The 14,322-nt window shown below is 40.9% G+C and overlaps 1 protein-coding gene across 1 annotated transcript in view; it reads left to right on the top strand.

Moving 5' to 3' along the window:
- Positions 1 to 14,322, top strand: part of Mctp2 (multiple C2 and transmembrane domain containing 2) — a 112,099-nt gene that overhangs the window by 66,694 nt on the left and 31,083 nt on the right. The window contains exons 15-17 of the mRNA XM_090321719.1: positions 2,968 to 3,069; positions 3,800 to 3,874; positions 5,698 to 5,817. Of these exons, the coding sequence (XP_090177845.1) occupies positions 2,968 to 3,069; positions 3,800 to 3,874; positions 5,698 to 5,817 (297 nt within the window). The remainder of the gene's footprint in view (positions 1 to 2,967; positions 3,070 to 3,799; positions 3,875 to 5,697; positions 5,818 to 14,322) is intronic.

The raw sequence follows: 14,322 nt of genomic DNA, 5'->3' as shown, positions 1-14,322 counted from the left end.
TTTGATGGTGCTTACATTTTCCCATGTAACAGATGTTTTAAAACTATACACTGTGAGAGGTAATATTGAGGCTTTAAAAATGGAATTGTATTTTTATTATCTTTAGGTAGTTGTACAAAGCAGCTGCAATTTGATCTATCCGTTTATGAGTCCAACACATCTTGGGCAAGATGTCCATTATTTTAAGTATAAATAAGAAACCTAGCTTTAGGCAGGGGATGTGTGTGGTTCAATTTAATTTCCTAGCCTATAAATGCTCTCTTGGCTGAGTTTGGCAAGTTCAGGTGTTTCAGACAATCTAAGCCTGTGTTTCTGTGTTGCAGGTTGAGTCTTATAGAGCCAGTGGAAATGAAAATATTTCAAAAGACAATTTCATCTGTTGTTATTTCAGTATTTACTAACAGTTATCTCCATATACCCGTTTTTAACCCATGTCTATTTCTAACAAGTGTGTTTTCTCTTCTTCCAACCTTTCGCCACTTTCCAAGCAACATTTTACATAATGGCTTTAAAAAAAAGTAAACCTTAATATGGGTTTTGTAATAGAATCAATAATTTGGTTTTTTTTAGTTTGTATTTTGAATACTGTATAGCAATAAAAAATGGGGCATACACCCAAATATATTTATATATTTATTAGGAAATCATATTGACAGATCCAAAATAAAGTCACTAAACTCATTTATTATTTTAGCAAAAAATTAAGAATTTTGTTAGAGCTATTTTAAGAGTATGAAATTTCAATAAAAAGAAAAGATATGAACCAAGTTCCTACTTGATTTCTGCTTATGGGAACGGCAGTATCATTTGGGAATGTTGAAAGGACTTAAGGTTTTCTTGGTGGTAGTTTTCAAACTCTTTGAGACAGTATGTGTTAAGTGCTAAGCGTGGCTAGCTTAATTACATATCTCGCTTTGATGGCAGCTTTCATCTTCTAGGTGGACACTGGTTTTTGCTGACACAATGGTTAGGACATTGAGTAACAGGATATGGCCACTGACCAAATTAAAAAAGGAAAAAAAACCTCCTTTTGCTATAAAAGATTTCTTCTGTTGACCTTCCCTGTTCCTTAAGAAACCATGGAAATTTTAAGCTAGGCTTACAATGCCTGTGGGTTGAAATAAATACAATTGGATCATATTCACCTTGGCTAAGTGACGTTCAGTTTCTGTATTTATTTCTTTCAACTTTAACACCCACAATTTATTAAGTGAGACTGTGTATCGGCGTGGAAACTGCAGATCCTGTTTGGACACCGTGGAGGAAGGAAGCGGGGTCTTTACGGGGGCAGCCCTTTTCCTCTCCATCACTGGCCAGGAAGGCCATCTTTCTGTAGAAAAGCCATTCAGTTGGAGAGAGGTGGGGTGACTTCGGGAAGGAAAATGACCTCTCCCTTGTAATGTGCAATTGCTGTTTCCCCCCATGACGGATTCAACTCATTTCCCTCACTGTTTATAAGAACACGTTGTGTGAAGGCCTGTAATGACACTGATAGTTGTTTAAAATATGGCTCAGATGTCATGCTCGTGCATTTCCTAAGTTAAATGATTGATCATTACCATCCTGTGTGGAACACTTAGTCAACCCAAGTTTGCCATGGCTCTTTTAGAGTTAAAAACATGCTGCTTAAAATCTTATCTGTATAGTTAGATATGTATGTGTGTGTGTGTGTGTGTCTGTCTGTCTGCCTGCCTGCCATATATATTTACATATGTATGTATGCATCTATCTATCCATCTGTCTTATCTATATAGTATGTATGTATTATGTATGTATGCATACATCTGTCTGCCCACCTGCTTGTCTATCCGTCCATTCCATTACCATGTATAAAAATGTATGACTGTTACCAAATCTGAAAATGATTAAGCCCAGCTAATGAACTTGGCCCTCCGTGGGAATTGAATACTTTCTAAAATAGTACTGGAGTTGTTTTTCTTAGATGTAGGCTCTGTCTTCAGGTAGCTCAGTGATTAAAGATGGGACACACAGGCAGAGCGTGGACAGAGGAAGGATTTGCGTGTTAGAAGATTGGCTGGCCCTTTGGGCAGTTTCGAATGATTTTGACCTCAAGTAGAGCTAAGTTGATTGACTTATTTACTGTGCATTGTTTTTGAGAAACACGGCTCCCGGCTCCCTTTATTTAAAAAAAAGTTCCTTTATTGCCTAAAATATTTTTTAATGCTCTCTTTGGGGAATAATGTTAAAGTTAGAAAATGGCAAAGAATGTCCGCTATAACCTTTCATCCTCATTCTCCTGATGTGAGAGCATTGTAACTCTACTGTGATGCATTTGTCAAAGGCCCCTGGCGGGGATGCATTATTAATAAACTCAACTTTGGTCTTTATTTGGATTTTTGTAGCTTTTGCACTAGTTTTCTTTGCAGCTTCAGAATCTAATTCAGAGACCCACACGGCACTGAAACATCTTACCTCCCACGTCTCTTCTAATGAATGACAATTTGCTTGTCTGTGGTTTCCCTTCTCACCCCATGTCAGTCTGGAAGAAGATGGGCCAGAATTTCATAAGCTATCATTTCTGAATATGTGGAAATGTGTCACCACTGAGATGCTGAAAAGGAAAAAAACCCTTTTTGTGCAGTTTAGTCCTAATATGCACCAATCAACACACCAGTTTCGACCTGCGTAATTGTTCATTTATCTTCCTAGTGGATAAAGAACTCTAGTAATAAATGTTGATGGATTTAATATCTGCTGGATATTTGCTTCATCAGTAATCGTTCTACATTTTCTCCCTTGCCAAAATTAGCTTTAGTTATTCCATTTCAGTGACAAAGTTTGTACCAGAAGCCAGGGGTCACTGGGTAGGGGGGAGAAGGAGGAGTAGATTGCCTAACTATAAAAAACAAACAAACAAACCACTAGATCCTAACTTGAAAGCTACTACCACCCAAACCAGTAAACAAAGGTTGTACTAATATGGATTCCATCTTTTGGTTCAAACAGATTAGAGATGGGCAACCAAACTGTTATGTATTGAAGAATAAAGATTTAGAGCAAGCATTTAAAGGAGTGATTTACTTAGAAATGGATCTCATATATAATCCGGTAAGTCTTACTGGATCATCTCTTCCTAAGACAGTCCCAGCCTCAAGAAGCTTGAGTTAATTGAAGAGGTTTCAGAACTGGGAAGAGGGGATGGCAGTCTCTTAAACCTGTGCCATAAAAACCTATGCTGAACCTCCCAGATTACAAGTACCATTAGTCCTGATATGTGTGTGTGTAATATTTATATACATTCTATAATGTGTAGACTACATAAATATATAATTGCCTGAATGATGTAATCTTATATGGTATAAAATATTTATTTTATATACGAACCCTATACAATAGATGTACAATGTGAAAATAATGTACAGTACAATGTGGTATCTATTTAATCTATGATCTGCAATCTGAAGAATATAACATATAATAAATATAGTATACAATCCATTTTATATCTCTATATCCTCCAAATCTCAGTACCACTAGAACTCTGGGCACTGTCTTAAGCATGAGATATTTTATATGATCATATGCAAATAACTATTGAGCCTTTGTGGTCTTCTCCTATGCATCTCCTCCTTTAACCTCAATGAGTGAATATCTAGACACCTACATAATTTACTGTCCCATTGTATGTGTGTATGTGTAAATATATATATCTGTATTTAGCTATCTAATATATACCATACCATTGTAATACATTATATATAATATGTGCACTATGTATTATATAGTATATAATATATTAATATATATATAAATTGTATATATATTCTGCCCTTTCTAGGTCAAAGCAAGTCTGAGGACATTCACGCCCAGAGAAAAGCGCTTTGTTGAAGATAGCCGCAAGCTGTCAAAGAAGGTGAGTCTGGGTCACTCATAACTAGTCTGTCATCACAGTTTGTTACCTGGCATCAAAGTCACCCATTGTAACTTGGCTTGTTTCTCCTCCTCGCCCACCAACCCCTGTCTCCTTCCCTATTCCTTCATTTCTCTACTTCTTTGTCATTGTCCTTATCCCAGGAGAGGGTTTCAGATAGCTTACTGAGGGCACAGGGGGCAGTGGCTTATGCCTGTAATCCTAGCTACTCAGATGGATGAGATCTGAGGATCATGGTTCAAAGCCAGCCTGGGAAGAAAAGTCCAGGAGACTGTTCATCTCCAAGCAAGCAGCAAAAAAGCTAGCAGTGGAACAGTAGCTCGAGTGGGTGAGCTCTAGCCTTCAACAGATAAGCTAAGGGAAAAGTTAGGCCCTGCATTCAAAAACGATCTTCCACAAAAGGAAATCCATAGGGGAAAGAAGAAGCTGTCATGCTTGTAGGATGTTCATTTTCTAGACGCTGTTTTCTGTTTTCCATCGTGGAACACTGTGTGCTGACTTATCTTTCAGTCTCTGGGGTCCAGGGAAGGTTTCTCCTTGGTGATTGTAAAGGAAGTTCACCCAGTGCAGCTATGGGAACTGTGGTCTACAGACTCACCTAAGACTGTTCTTACGACATAGACATAGTCTAAATCTGGACCCTGTTGACATTTTCCCCCGTAAAGAATTAGCCCTGGCCTCCTTGGTCCATCATCTTCAATTCCTTTCCATTAAACAGCAAAATAAATAAATACAAATAGTGACGTTTAGGATCAGAGGAGAAAGTTTCACTTTTCTTTAATTTTTTTTGACTGTACCCTTTATAGCTTTATTCACAATCCCCCTGCCCCTTCCTTTTTTTTTAGACACACCCTAGGTTTGTCCCCACTGTCCCTCTCGAGTTGTGCAACAGAACAACATGTCCCCTTTTCCTAAGTGTTTATTACTTCCACCATTTCCTTTGGGGACAGCAGCTGTGGAGGATTCAGAGCTGTGGGATGTAAAAGTATCTTATCCTGTTGTTCCCAGAAGAGCCTCTGGGTGTGCTGAGCAAGGCTTTTTCCCTGTCTTGGAAAGAGAAAGGGCTGCATGTTTTGATTTGCCTAGCCACAGCATTGTGGGTGATATTTATTTTATGTAATCGGAGTCATTATTATTATTATTATTGTTATTATTATTACCTTTCTCTCTGTTTGCTTGAAAGTTAAAACCTGACTTAGGGTGGTTGGCTCCTCTACTTTGCAGACAAATTGAAAAGAATCTGCCTACCACTGGGAGAGAAGACATTTCCTGGGCAAAACAAGATCTCCATGTGGGGTGGCTTTGGGCTCTGAGAGCAGTGAGAGAATTGGGGATTGAAATCTCGGGGTGTGTCAGGACTCTCCTTCTGTGCTTCTCATTACTGAGCTCCCCATGAGATGTTCACAGTTCTCAGCATTGAAACGTTTGCTTTGGAGATAAATACTTCAAACTGATTAGCTATATGGCAGGTATTTTCTTTTAACCCCCCTAGGCCCTTAATTCTCACAGCCACTTGTAAGAGGAGAAGTGCTATGAACCCCATCTGGTGAGAGAGGTTAAGAGATTTGCTCAAGATTGCACAAGGAGGAAGGGGCAGGACTGAAGTTCCCTTTCAGAATTCTATTTTCTTATCCATTTCTGGACCAGCGTACTTAGAGTAATTGGGAGTTTCAGACTAACTGTTCAGTTGCCTCCGAAATGAAATGTCAACCCTCACTCGTGTTCTTATAATATAGACAACCAATCTACCCGATGTTACAGGAAGTATTGAGAGTATGTGTTTATTTTTTATGTTTTTAAATCAGATTTTGTCGAGAGATGTAGACCGGGTCAAAAGACTCTCTATGTCTATCTGGAATACGATACAGTTCCTCAAGGGCTGTTTGCAGTGGGAATCCACCTTGCGAAGCACAATAGCATTCGCGGTAAGTTTCCTTTTACATTCAACTTAGTTCATCTCCCGCGCTGTCTGGGAGATCTCATGGCATAGGAGATTGGGAAGAGATTAGTACTGGACCCTTCCCTAAGGGTGAAAGTTAACAGTGGAAATCTGGTCTTAGCAAATCCTACTCATATTCTGTTTCTTGGCACGCGTAAGGAAGCTGGCTCTGAGATATTTTTAAATAGCCAAGGCTGTCTCATCTTCTCATTTTTGATTATCTCCCTTCGCATCAGCGGCTGCCCACAGTGTCGATGGTTCCTGGAAAACCACGTGACTAAGTTATACCTAAGTTAGTCCAGTTTAGGTTTTCTGGGAGTCACATGGACGTGGGAAACTGATTCACATCCAGCCATGTGGAACTTAGCGGATGAGGACATATTTCAGTTGGACTAAATGTCACAGTGGAGAACCCACCTCTTTGTAGTATGAGGTAATAAAACCACAGACTCAAAAGAGTAAGCCACCAGAGTCTACCAGTGAGAGTCCCCAAATTGTGGAGGGTTTTCACAGATGACACAACACCGCCCTTTCACAGGCCAGGCTTTCTCTTCATTTCAAAATGGACTGACACTAAGTCAGACTGCAATGTCTACTGTGCCCTCCAGTGGTAAAGCTCACATTCTTGGTATTGTGCCATTAAGCTGTACTGAGCAGAGATTCCTGTAGGAGATAGTCTTCAAAGATGGAGGAGTGAATCTAGGTTGTAATTTCTGCATGTGACATGGATCTTCTGTCTCTATTTTCTATAATCACAATAGTCTCAGTGTTTTTGTTTTTTCCCTATCCCACAGGCATGAAACCATTATATTTCCTAGATGCAAATGAGCTACCCCATCAGGCTATTGCTGTGTCATTCTGGTGTAGAAAATTATGTATTTGATATTTCTTCTACCCTTTTGTTTGGTCACTTCAGGACCTAGAGGATCTATATTGTCTGCAGGTTTGTTCTCTCTCTCTCTCTCTCTCTCTCTCTCTCTCTCTCTCTCTCTCTCTCTCTCTCTCTCTCTCTCTCTCTCTCCCTCCCTCCCTCCCTCCCTCCCTCCCTCCCTCTGGCTGGCTGTCTTGTTCTTTGTGGTGGTACTGGGGATTAAATTCAGTCATGTTGTCATACTTGTTAGGCTGGCACTCTACCACTTGAACCATGCTTCCAGTGTCTCATTGTGTTGGTTATTTTTCTTGTAGTGTTTCACAATATGCCTGGGCTGGCGTAGGGTCTAATCTTTCTATTTGTGGCTTCCAATGATGTTGAAACAACAGGCTTGCATTACCATTCCCAGTTTTGTTTAGATGGAGTCTTGTTAACTTGTGCGTGCGTGTATGTGTGCGCGTGCAGGCGTGTGTGTGTGTGTGTGTGTGTGTGTGTGTGTGTGTGCGCGTGTGTGCGCGTGTGTGTGTGTGGTGTACTTTTTTTTGCCAGTCTTGGGGCTTGAACTCAGGGCCCGAACACTATCCTTGGGCTTTCTCAAGGTTAGAGCTCTACCACTTGAGCCACAGAACCACTTTCGGCTTTTGTTATGTATGTGGTACCCAGAAGGTGAACCAGATCTTCATGCATACTGGGCAAGCACTCTACCACTAGGCCAAATTCCCAGCCCTGTGTGTACTTCTTGATCCTTTAATCTTTGGCTGTACAAAGGTTTTCAGTTCCACAGGTCAGTTTATGAGTATTGTCCATCTCAGTCAATGTCATGTCCATTATTTTCTCTGCAGTCTATCTAGGGGAGTGTGGGGGGAGATTTGGGGTACATGGCCTCCAATGACAATCTCACCCATCTCTGACTCCCAAGTAGCTAAGATTAGACTTGTGACATGCCACATGGCAGTTTAATCTTTATTATACCTTCTTGCTGTCTAAGGTTCTTAACTATTTGGCTGCAATAATAAGGAATTTGCTAACCCACATCCTTCTTTGTGCTTCCGTTTTTTTAGCCATTTTCTTATCTTGGGTCCTCTTCAGTGGGTTGAGCTTCAATTTCTACCTCCTCAGCTTCAGTTGAATTCCCTTTTCAAAACTTTCCACGTCATAATGTTCTGTGCAATTCTGGGCAAAAGGGGAAATATGAACACAATTGGTGGCTTCTTCCAGCCAGCCGCCAGGAGGACCAGAGGATTTCCTCCTTCTCGAGTTGAGTTTCTGGCTCTGTGATTTTTTTTTTGTAAAAGAAAAACAGAGATCTGTTGCCATGGGTTTTGGAGGTGGTGGTGAGTTGGGGGTTCGGGGGGGGGGGAGGTGACAGAAATGATTAATGGGCTGCCAGTCTGATCTCAAGAAAGATTAGACGAAATGAATAGAAACAGGCTGTCCAGGAGGGAGGACTTGTAGACGGGTGGGAAGGCAACTCTGGCAGGGTTGCACTTCTTGACTGCTGTGTTCTCAGTGTGTGTCTCCACTGGACACCACCTCCTACCCCAGTCCCGAGCCAGGCGGGTAAAGGCAGGCCGCTGTGTTATGTCTTCAGATGTCTCAGGCCCACAGAAAGGGAAATGCAGCTGCTGTTCTTTTCACTGGTTTTCCAAAGCCTAGATTTTATGAAACTGCCTGTAGATAGGGGATATTTCTGTTAGGGTATCATCAAGAACGAAAACCAGAAAAAGAAAAAGGAAAAGCAATCAATTACACACGCCATACAGTCTGGCCTCTCTGTATCTGCATGTTTTCTGCATTCATACACTTAGCCCACAAAAGACTGAAAAGATTTGGGGGGAAAAAACGTGACATCTGTATTAAATAAATTTAGGCATTTCCCCACACTTGTTGTGATTCCTTAAACCAACACAGGGTTACAACTATTTACATTTCATTTACCCACAACTCATTTGCATATGCTTCATTGAAATATATGTCATGTACACACACTCATTTATCTGCACCCGAATTATGCTTACTGAAATTGTGTAGTACAGGTAATCTCGAGATAAAGCACACGGAGGGGTGTGCTAATATACATGAATACTATGTGTGGAAGCGACTGCACCTCTGGGTGTGTCGGGGTGTGCACGGGGTATCGTTGAGCCCTCCCCCAGAGATTCACAGGGCAACTGTGCATACGAGCTGTATCATTATGGGGTCTGGAGGGCAGTGGAAAAGCCCAAACATCCTCAGTATTCATCGGAAACGTCACATTCCTAGCACCTTTGTGTTGTTCCGTGGTGCCAGGTCTCAGGGTTCCAACAGCAACCTGCGGATGCCTGATTATAGGTCCTGATTGCTCTCTTCTTTGCACATTGTAGACAAACAGGCCTCCCTAGGTGGAGGATGTGTAGGAGCCCATATGTTAAAAAGAGACAGAGCTGGGATTGAAAATCCAGGCCCCACTGGCTTTAGAAAGCACACCCTTCTCCACTGGCGGATTCACAGGTGCTCCATTCCTGAGCAGAACATGCTAGTTGCTGTCTTTTGTGGCCAGACAATAAGTCTCACTCTGAGAGTTACCATTGGGATGCTTTCAATGTGCATTTAGATAGTGAGCTGAGAGGAGGAAAAGCCAGTTCCAGGATGCTTTAGCGGTTAAGACCCAGGCGTTGGGAAGGTAGAAACAACTCTCCATCACACTTACTTTAATTGCAGGTGACAGGAGCCGCAGGTGGCAGTGTTTGCCTGCTCCCTCAGCAATCCCCCACCCTCCCCTCCTCCCCCAGCAGTCATGCCTTGGCAAAGGTGCACACAGGAATTCAGCTGGCAAGTCCCACAGCCTGGCTCAAGACAGGTTTCCCAATTGGAATATGAGATTTCTGCCCCCTACTTGGTTTTATTTTATTATTATTATTTGGGGGGGGTTGTTTTTGAGAATTCTCTTAGATGAAGTAGAGTTTCTTTTAGGAAAAAAGATTTCCAAGTTGTTCAGTATCAGAGAAAGGGTATAGGGGGATTATAAAACTCAGGCACACTCTTTCAGGATATCTTACCACAATCAGCTCAAATAGATGCCTATTTCTGCTGGGAGATTCTATTCTGTCTTCCCAGCTTCTCGGTCTGGATTATTATTTGATGACCATGGAGATGAATTGATTCTCAAAAGACAGTGGTATGTGGTGATAATATTCATTGTCTGAAATATGTATGGGATTGGCTTGGGGCCTTGTGTCTCCTTTTGCTCTGATTCATTTATGTCTTGTAACTCCAAGATTGTCTCTTCACATTTCTGAAGCTTTTCTTATGATGTAAGTGAACCTTTCATTTGATAAACTGGTGTTTGCTCAACAGATGGCATCATCAGGAGGTTATTTTAAATAGCAAAGATCTCCTGGTGCTTTTGAAATGGGGCTGGCTTTATATGGTTTTTGTCTCTCTGCCAGTGTTTTCAAACCCACACCTATTACATTGAAGGAAACAAGTTTGTGAAGGCATTGATGGATTCCTTGTTTTATTAAATTTTTTAACTTGGGCATTTGATGTTAAGAAGTAATCTATATCTACTGTATATCAACAGGCATCTTCATAAAGCTATGGTTATTTTACATCTGTGAGATTTTTTTTCAAGAATTTTTTTTGAGTGTAGGGAAATGAAGTATTTATTCTTCGGTATTGACAGGGACTGTAATATGCTATGTAATTTAAGACATCAATCAACCTTCCCCTAAGATGGTTCCAAGGCTCTACTTTTATTTTTTTTAAATGACATCCTATACATACCATTTATACATCTCTTGGCTTTTGGAGGATGCTAGAGTATGAAGAAATAAAGACAAATTTCACTTTGAAATTAAAAATCAACCGCAGGAGTAGAAGCAAGCCACCTCTCCAACCCACAACAACTCTATATGTAGGTGCATTCACTTACATATAGAGAAAGAGGCAGAGGGCATTTTGAAAAGGAAAAAATAAATTGTCCCAGGGCAGATTTTTGAGAGCATTTGGAAAAGTTTGAGGATGGCGGCTGCTCGTCCAGCCTCTTGGGTTCAAAGAACATTCCGTTCTTTTGACTTGGTGCCAATGACGACTGCAGTTCCAATTTGGTCCTGAGATTGGCTCTTCTCAGGTGATCAGTACTGTTTGGGTGGCCTTTTGGTGCTTTAGATATTTGTGTGTCATCATCGCATTGAACTATTTCGCCTTACTGTAAGTTCTCGCAATGATGTATTCATAAGCAGCTTCATCTGCATTTGAGTGCATATTTTTCCCTCCCTCCCTCCCTCCCTCCCTCCCTCCCTCCCTCCCTCCCTCCCTCCCTCCCTCCCTGTCTGTCTGTCTGTCTGTCTGTCTGTCTGTCAATCTTTTTCTACCAAGGATCCAACGCAAGGCATTGTGCTTGCTAGGCAAGACACTTTGGCACTGAACCACAACCCACAGCCCTGCAGTTTTGCGGGCCAAATCCACGCTCGCTCCAAGCCATCAGGAGTGGTTATGAGGTAGAAGAGTGTTTCTGTAAGGAGCAAAAACAAAGCAGAACAACACACACACACGTTTACACGCGAGAATTTTTCATGTCTTTTAAATGTATGCACGCACATACATGCACGGATATATCGGTGCGTGTAACAGAACATGGCTAACCTGTTAGGCATTTTTTGGGGGGTTGCAACCTCCGTAAGATGACTTTCCATAGAAGGGAATACTCCATAGTATACTTCAGAAACTATTTCAAAGTTTTTATTTTTTGGTTAGTACCGTCTGGAGTGAACAATCCATCATTACATGTTGTAGTTATGATTTTTTTAACCGTGTTGACGACCATTCTATGGACAACTTCTCAGGGATGAACTAATTATGGCATTTAATGGATTTACAGTCATTTCATGAAAAGGTTGACTATTGAGAAATGTAAAGGGACACTATTACCTGTTTTAGCATGTTCTTATGTTTATATTTTCAGTCTTTGGATTATGCTTCCTTCCAGAGAGCATTATAAGTGGAAATCAACGTGATCTTTGGGACTGTGAATACCTTAGCTACCGAGCACAACCATGGGGGATTGCTGTAGTGTGTTGTTAGCTACAAAATGGCAAAGGCCCACTTTTAAATCCTTTCTGATTAGGTTAAACAGTCAAAGCTTGTTAGGAGAATGCTACAGTTAGTACATCCCTACCAGTTGGTAAAATGTAGACACTTACTTAACCCCTTCAACTTCGTCTTGCATGGCTGTCATTTTCCTGACCCTACCTAATCAGGGTGGTGTTAATTAGCAGTAAAATGACCAAAACACATCTAGCAATAGGACTCTGGGAAGAGGAAGAAGGGAGCTGGACAAATCCATGAATGAGATCAACAAGTCCTTGAATGGGGGACTCGGGGGTGGGGATAGGTTATTTCTGACTTTTACAAAATGGAATGCTTTTTCTCTTTCATCTGCTTCCATCCAAGATATCTGGATGTATGAACATTTTTGTGAGTTGCAAAAATGAAGAGACATATCTGGAAACAGGAAGGCAAGTGTGCGTGCGTGCGTGTGTGTGTGTGTGTGTGTGTGTGTGTGTGTATGTGTGTGTGTGTGTGTGTGAAAACAGTTATCACCATTCTCTGTGTAGGTTTTGACCTGTGGGAGAGCTGTGCTTTGTACTTACAGTTCTGGTTAATTTCATATTGCCTTTTCCCAACGCCCCTCCCCTTCTTTTCAGTCTGAGCTTTGTTATTTGTTTCTAAGCTGTCATTTTTATTAGTCTCCGTGGCTGATCTTTTGGGAATCCGCATCAGGTGGCATGTGAGCTGGGCTTGGCAAGCTGAAGGCCCTTTGATTGCCGTGTGGTGTAGGCGTGCTTGCCTGGGTAGCCTGTAATTAGACCCACTACAGGTGACAGTCACAAGAGAGCCCAGTAATCGTGGAGCTGCCTGAACTGATGTTTATGGAGTGCAGCCTTCTTTGTGGTCTGGTTAGGGTTTACTACAGTGCACTTGTTACCCTCTCCTTTTATCTGGAGTTTATAGAGTATTATTTATGTATCAGTATCTACAAATCTATATCTATATGGGGTTGGCTTTTTAAATAACAGATCTATTTGGGGAAAGACATCGATCTATTGGCAAATAATTCCAGATTTCAATGATACACTGAACTAATACAGGGTCAAATGAAAATCCGTTTCCAGGTGTCATCATGCAAGTCACATTCCTTCACTATGCCGAGGGGCTGACAACTTTCCTTCCTTCCTGAGTTGCTCACCGAACACAACTCCATGTATTTCTCATGGGGCTGTGAAATGACCTTCAAATTTCGGCCTAGGGCTCTTGAGATAAAGTGGATTCACGGGGTTGAGATCGGAGGCTCTCCAATGCTTGTTCAGGGTAGAAGAAGAAATGAAGCGTTGCAGGACAGCGTTCATTTTCCCCTGAATGTAGAGAAGGAAAGGATTCTCAGTCCCTTGTTCTTTTCTTAGGTGTGACTCAATCATTGTAAACTTGCGAACAATAGTTTTTTTTTTGTTCACAAGTGTGAACACATCCCATGCCCACTGATCCTGTGGGTTTATTTACTTATTTGTGTGCTGGTACTAGGACTTGAAATTAGGGCCTAACCATGAACCCTTCGCTTTTCCACACTTGGTTGGATCTGTACCATTTGAACCACACCTCTGTTTCTGATGTTTTGCTAGTTATTGGAGATTAGAATATCTCCGATTTCTCTTCTAGTACTGGCTTTGAAACTTCTTCAGTTCTCTGCCTCCTGAGTAGTTAGGACCACAGGCCAGAGACAATAGAGTCTGGTTCCTCTCTCTCTCCATTTTTTTAAAGTACCTTTTTTTCTCAGATCTTATATTTGGAAAATATTTTGTAAGTCAGTCTACAGTGGAGAGCATCTATCTCTATCTATCTATCTATCTATCTATCTATCTATCTATCTATACTGGTATTTCATATTGCTGGCCTTCTGTTAGAGTTAAGGGGCCTTCTTGAAGATTTCATAGCAATTACGATATTCCTGGCAATTATGATACCATGAAAATTTTATTATTGTCACAGTGTCACCATAAAAATGACAATGATGATAATAGCTCTTTGTGTTTTTGGAAGGTGTTTGGATTTTACTTTCTGTAAAAATGTGTCCTTAGTTTCACTTAGTTTTTGTAAACTGTTTGTTTTTGTGAACTTATTTTTGGAGCTGTCTGTGTTTAAGAAAAGAAAAAAGGTAACCAAGTATTCAGTGTCTATTTGCAGATGATGACATTTTCCCTGCTCTAGATTCATCTAGGTACAACAATTGTAAATATTTGTTAAACCATTACAAAGCCAGGGATGTTTGTTTTCTTTGGAAACTGATAAAGTCCTTATTGTAAGGAAACTTTCACATTGCAAATTTCAACATGAGAATTCAGCTTTGGGAAAAATAGGAACAATTCATTGTGTGCTCAGCTGTTCAAAACTTAGCCACTAGGACTTCGGAGGCAAAAAGCTGCCTGCTCCTCTTCTGTACAGACTGTCCTGTAGGTGGCGATAGAAACCCATAAATGACCAAAACCCCAAGGTACATTTTTTTTTTTTTTTGGTGGACTCTTTCTTGGGGATTTTTTTTTCTTTTTTATTGTAATTAGTAAAAGGGTTACATGATATTTGCCA

Source organism: Megascapheus bottae, chromosome 30 (assembly GCF_031878675.1).
Source record: "Megascapheus bottae isolate mThoBot1 chromosome 30, mThoBot2.hap1, whole genome shotgun sequence".
In the NCBI taxonomy this organism is placed as follows: domain Eukaryota; kingdom Metazoa; phylum Chordata; class Mammalia; order Rodentia; family Geomyidae; genus Megascapheus; species Megascapheus bottae.
Note: the sequence above shows the minus strand (reverse complement) of the source record. Positions and strands in the feature narration are given on the sequence as shown.